General features: G+C 37.6%; 1 protein-coding gene across 4 annotated transcripts in view; it reads left to right on the top strand.

Moving 5' to 3' along the window:
• Nucleotides 1-5,602, top strand: part of LOC106935558 (zinc finger protein 239-like) — a 13,269-nt gene that overhangs the window by 1,877 nt on the left and 5,790 nt on the right. For 2 of the 4 annotated variants that reach the window (XM_015016107.1, XM_015016090.1), the window contains exons 2-3: nt 1,489-1,581; nt 2,017-2,157. In XM_015016107.1, the coding sequence (XP_014871593.1) occupies nt 2,094-2,157 (64 nt within the window). In that variant the 5' untranslated portion in view covers nt 1,489-1,581; nt 2,017-2,093. Of the gene's footprint in view, nt 1-1,103; nt 1,399-1,488; nt 1,582-2,016; nt 2,158-5,602 lie in introns of those variants that run through there. The other 2 variants (XM_015016099.1, XM_015016094.1) reach the window with 2 other exon arrangements.

Below are 5,602 nucleotides of genomic sequence, written 5' to 3'. Positions count from 1 at the left end.
CCCTGTAAATATATAATTAAGTCAAAAAGAGTGATTTTCCTATGAAAACGTTCATTTCAAGTATTCTGGGACTTAGACATATCCTTCATCTACGATGTTCCATTGCGTACTTAGGATGCAGGCGTCTGTCCCTGAATAGGCGTTCCAGTTCAGCAACAGCTTCATGCAGGAGGTGGGAGACATTGTCTTTCAGTCATGTTCTTTTAGTCAGAGTCCTGCTCTGGGTCGACGGGGCATCGTCTCACAGAGCTGGGTTTCCTGATTAGCTTAGCCAGCCGCTTCCTCTCAGCTGCAGATAAGCTGATGCCACAACAGAGTCAAAGGTCATCAGGAGAGTCTCCTGCTTCCCAAAATACCTCAGCCTCCTCAGCGGGTAGAGTCTGCTCTGATCCTTCCTGAAAAGATCATAACTTTGTCACAAATATCTCAAAATTTCACCTTATCCATTGTGGCTGGTCCTGTCATTGAGTCATACATTTAGAAGAGCTGAAAGGTTTCTTAAAACCTTGTTTCTGCTCCAAATTTAGTCTTTGTTGGTAATGTAGTCCAACAGTGCATCGAAAGTAATTCTGGTGTTTGAAAATTCATTGAAATAAACAATCCAAACAAAGGATAAATTGTGTTTTTATTACACCATCCTATGGCTAAAGAAACATTTCTAAAATAATTACGGCTCAAAATTATTCACACTTCTGATTAATACTAGATTTATATTGGTCTTTTATTGTTACCACATATTTTTCTGATAGGAATATAAAATGTTGCTTTTACAACATTTGAAATGTATTATTGAAATGCTGTTGAAAACAGAAAATGTAGATTGGATTTTTATTCTTAATGAATTCCTTTTGTCATTTCAAACAAACTGCTTTTGAATGAAAATAAGTATGCAAGGGGTATGAATACTATTACGTCAAATTATTTATGAAAAAAATATTTTTCTCAAAAACTTAAGATATTCAACATATAGACATTTGTAATACTTATGTGTCAGAGAAAGCCTAGTAATATATGAAGTCCAGTGGTCTGAGGGAAAATAAAGTTATTGTTTGATAATATGAAAAAGTGAAAGCTAAATTTGACTGATTAGACATTTTACTAAACATGAATGAATGTTATCAGTATTTGTTTCAATATCTAACACTGACAGTCCTAACTATAATTATATAGTTTTGTCTCTGACAATTGAATAAAATTGCCAATTTTACCTACACTCCTCACCAGTAGGTGGCGGCGATGCACACCAGAAGCTTTTTTTTTCTTCTTTTCGCCAACCCGCAAAAACCGCAAGAGGAAGAAGAAACTGAATAGTAGGATTTCCTGTTTCTGCATCTTAGGTCATGCGGGGACAACGCGTCCCGCTTTTCATGGTTTGGTGATATTTCTGGTAAGAAAACAGTAAATATTCTCATAGTTTGTTGAAATATGTTTGTACCTTCGCAATAAAGTGTTGAGCAGGCAGTATTTTAACAGGATGGTGTGTTTCAGAAAGGGATGGTGAAGAAGAGCTGAGTGCGGCGCAGAGCGGCCATTTCCTGCTGAGGATCAGTTGTGGGATCGTCTGTGAACTCCAGCGTCCTGGTGAGCTGAAATATTGCTGTTGAATTAAAACTTTGATGAAATAATTCATTGAGTTCCTCCACACGCTTTAAATAACTGCTTTTGTCTAAATCAGCTCTTTGGATGTTGCTTGTACAGGTCAGAGGCCACTGCTATGTTTCTGTTATTTTATGACATTTATTTAGTGCTTTTTCAGTTTTAATTATTAGTTTTTCTTATTCTGTAAGCTTTCAACATTTTGTCTCTGGTTACCAAACTTTAGCCGATGTCTCTATTCTGTTTGTTGAACAAAAGTAGAAAGTACAATACTGCACAGTAAGAAGCCCAGCTATTGTCCTGTGAGGATATCTGGGACCAACTAAAGATCCTAATAGATGAGTTATAGAATCACATTGTATTTTACAATGATTTGTAGCTTTTTAACTTTGTTCATTTTGTGGTTCCTGTCTCTTTTAGCTGGGCCCACAAGTTGACCTCACCACCAGTTCACCCATCTCTCTGGTTGTGAAGAGGAGCGGTCTCCATTAGAAGAAATGGAGCATCGAGGCAAAACGCTGGAGGCTGATTTCAACCCCAAAGTCCTGCTGCATAGATTAGGTTTGTATGTTTTCTTATCAGTAATGGTTTAGGAGCAGCTTTATGAGGTTTATCTTCTTAAAAGAAGGTTGAGAAACGGTTTGTCTCTGTGTTAGCAGATTCGCTTTCTATCTGATGGAAGAGTGACTGAATCCCAACGCAAATAAACGTATCAAACCTGATTCATCATTGAAATATTCAACTTTTCTGCTGCTCTTGGTTCAGTGGAGCTCTGGTTCCTAAAGCCATTGAAGATTATGTTCAGGTCTTTGGCTTTCATTTTCTGGTTGGCTCTCCTCACCTAGGGTTGAAGTCGGTTATCTTGCTGATCTTCACCCAGTTTGAACAAACTGATCAAAGGATGGTTATAGTGAGACTCTCTTCCCCATCAGCTCTGAAACTGTGTATAGAGGCACTTTGGTCTGGAAAGTCTGCATTCAATCACAACGTAAAGAACTGAGCTCTGCTCTTAAAACATTACAAAGAATTCCTCTAAGATGAACCTGGGACATTTTTTTTGACAAGCAGTTTCAAGTGTTTTTGAAAGTAATCATTTCCCTTCTCCATTGCTTGTGGGTTGAGAATGTTGAATCTAGCAAGGATGTTCATCTCTGGGAATCTTCTCTGAATTTGGAGATGGTCTAAGTTTGGATTCATTATCTTGTGAAAATAATGTATTTTTTTAAAGCTGGATAAAACACAGGCTATTTGTTTAATTTTATAGTTTTTTCCAAGTTTGTGACTGGAAACACAGATTCCGCTGAAAAGTTGAGATGGCCATTTTGTATCATTCACCTCCTTAAATGCAAAGGACAGAGATTCAGAGAGTGAAAATTTAGAAAATTATACTGCAAATAACTTTTGATATGATCTTAAAACATGGATAAATGCAAGGCCGGTAATTTGTGTAGCCCATTTTGCAATAGTTTGTCTTGAACAGTAGAACAGTGCTTTCAGTACGGCTGTGTGATTTCTACCGTTTTTGCCTGTCATCACAGCAGCACCATCTGTCCCCAAATCAAAAATCCAGTTTGTTGGTATGACTTCGACTGATCACCTCGCGGTTGACTTCTACAATTTTATCTGCTTTCCCATCATTTAGTGTCACGAAACTGACAGATTATTTTTTTTTATCAAGCATAAAGTTTCATTTATATTCCCAGCAATATAAATACTTGCCTAATAATATTTATATTCTGCCTGATCAAGGACACATCTGTAATTCGTCCCCCTGCGGACCAATGGCAGTAGAGAGTCGGATGACCTCTAGAATTGGTTTTTCCACATCTCTAGCTGGTGTCTCCAGCATCTCATCCTCAGTTTTGTGGGATCTACCATTGGCCCTCATGTCAATCTAATTCTTATTAATTACTGGCTCAAAGGCTTCCTTGCAAGCCTAGAACATGAAAAACATTAGAGATGTTACATTGAATTATTCGGTGATTATTCATTTTAGTCAGTATAATATATTTGTATTATTTAGTCTTTACTTTTGCTTTTGCGTGCTGCCATCTCAGTGCTTGATCGATGATGGAGAGAGCCAAGATGTGTGTTCAGCACATCTTGCCTGTATGTCGTAAAAGGAGCTTCAATGAAGGCCCCAAATGAAGCTACTTGTATTTGTCGCTGATAGTGATTGTGACACACACTATAAAACATGCCTGATATTAAGCTGCATAAAAATGAAATGCAACCAATAGCTTAAATAGCCTATATCAATATCATTTCCAAATTGATGGGATTGGTAAAAGTGGAATATAATGGAATTTTTTTTAAGCCGTCAGTCAAAATGATGGAAAGCCAAACAGACTTGAGTGACCTCTGACCTCTGGCAGTATTGCCTGTTTTCCCTGTGATGAATATATTTTGAAAGACAGGTTTGTTTGCAGAAATTTCACAATCCATTTTATTTTTATGTTGTTTTATTAATATTTTAAAAAAATGTTCAGTGTCGGTGTTAATTCTTCTGCTATTCAAAAAACTTTATGCTTTTAAAAAAAAAGGTTATCATTTATTGTACATGTCAATTAAAAGGCCCGTGGGCCACATCTGACCCGCCATAAAGTTTTATGTTGGCCAGAAGGACACATACATAGAACCTTGAATAAAAACCGTTGTATGCTTTAGTAATATTTTATCAATCAATAGAAAGCAGTTTTCAACAGAAAAGGATTAGGGCCACAGTAAAGAAATTCTAAAAAAAAAAATAATAATAATTTTCAGAATTTGTAAGAATTATTCTGACTTTAATATTCTAATATCAAAAGTCAAAAATTGACTATTTTTCTCAAAATTTTGACTTTTGATCTCAGAAGATTAAAGCCAGAATACATTTTTGTTTTTCCACTGGCCACAAAACTGCTAAACTACATCAATGTGAAATAATGTTCAGGTTTATTTAACTGTTAAAAAGGTATCCATCCAATAGAGGCAACTATTTATTCAAATTTTAGAGGTTTATTAATGGATTTTATCAACATGTTTTACCACATCCAGCTCTTTGAGGATATTCATAAATTTGATAGGGCTCAAAATAGAAATGATTTTGATACCACTAGTTTATTTTAATAATTTCTGGGACAATTAGTTGCCCAGCAAAATGTATTATAGTGACAGATCTGTTTGGGTTTTACATTAAGCTTGCATAAGCCAAACAAGTGGTGTGACTTTTATACCAAACAAATACCATGGTGCAGTTTTGTCCAAAAATGAGCCACATAGATGGTTTATATAAAAACTGCTAGAGGTGAAGCTGCTGCAAGGACTGTGTGATTGTTCGGCGTTCCCAGCCCAGTTCATTGCTTCAAATTTAAACTGGTCTTTGTTATCACTGTTGCTGGGGAAGAGATACTATGAAAAACAGGCTTAAAATGCGGATTTGGGGTGGGGGTGTTGCCTAACAGCGAACAAAATCGCAGTTCAATTTGAAGTTAAAAATTTATGTAGGATGGTTTTTCACTCGAGTAATAATGTGAATATTAAAGCTCCGCGGAGCCTCAAGTGGCCCTCGCAGCTAAGCGCCGCTCAGGCCTATAGCCACCGCGGGGATTCCAGCACCGCCTCTCGCCAGCCACCGCCGACGCTCGTGCACCGTCCTCCATGCGATCCACTTTGATGCCTTCGGCAGCGTTCCCTGGCGATGCACCCAAAATCTGGAGCAGATTGGGCCATGTGGCAAGGAGATACAGCTGTTTGATTAACCTAGGGGGCGCAGTGGAGTCAAATTGCAATTAAACTCTATTGGGCTCCTTAGAGGTTCACAAGTGTCACTCATAAAAAGTCTGGTGTAAATCGGATGATGCGTGTGTGAATAAGAGACGATCGTATGCATATGGCGAGGGACAGCCATTTTGCCACGCCCCCACGGGTCAGTAGGCATTGACAGAGTTCATCTTCATGTCATTTTATGTCAGTCTGCACAGGATTAAACCCATATGAATTAGAGTGTAAAAGTAAGACATACAGT

This window comes from Poecilia latipinna, unplaced genomic scaffold (genome assembly GCF_001443285.1).
Source record: "Poecilia latipinna isolate Pla-1442-1.1 unplaced genomic scaffold, P_latipinna-1.0 Scaffold72, whole genome shotgun sequence".
Lineage (NCBI taxonomy): Eukaryota > Metazoa > Chordata > Actinopteri > Cyprinodontiformes > Poeciliidae > Poecilia > Poecilia latipinna.
The sequence above is the reverse complement of the archived record's forward strand: the minus strand, read 5'-3'. Positions and strand labels throughout refer to the sequence as shown.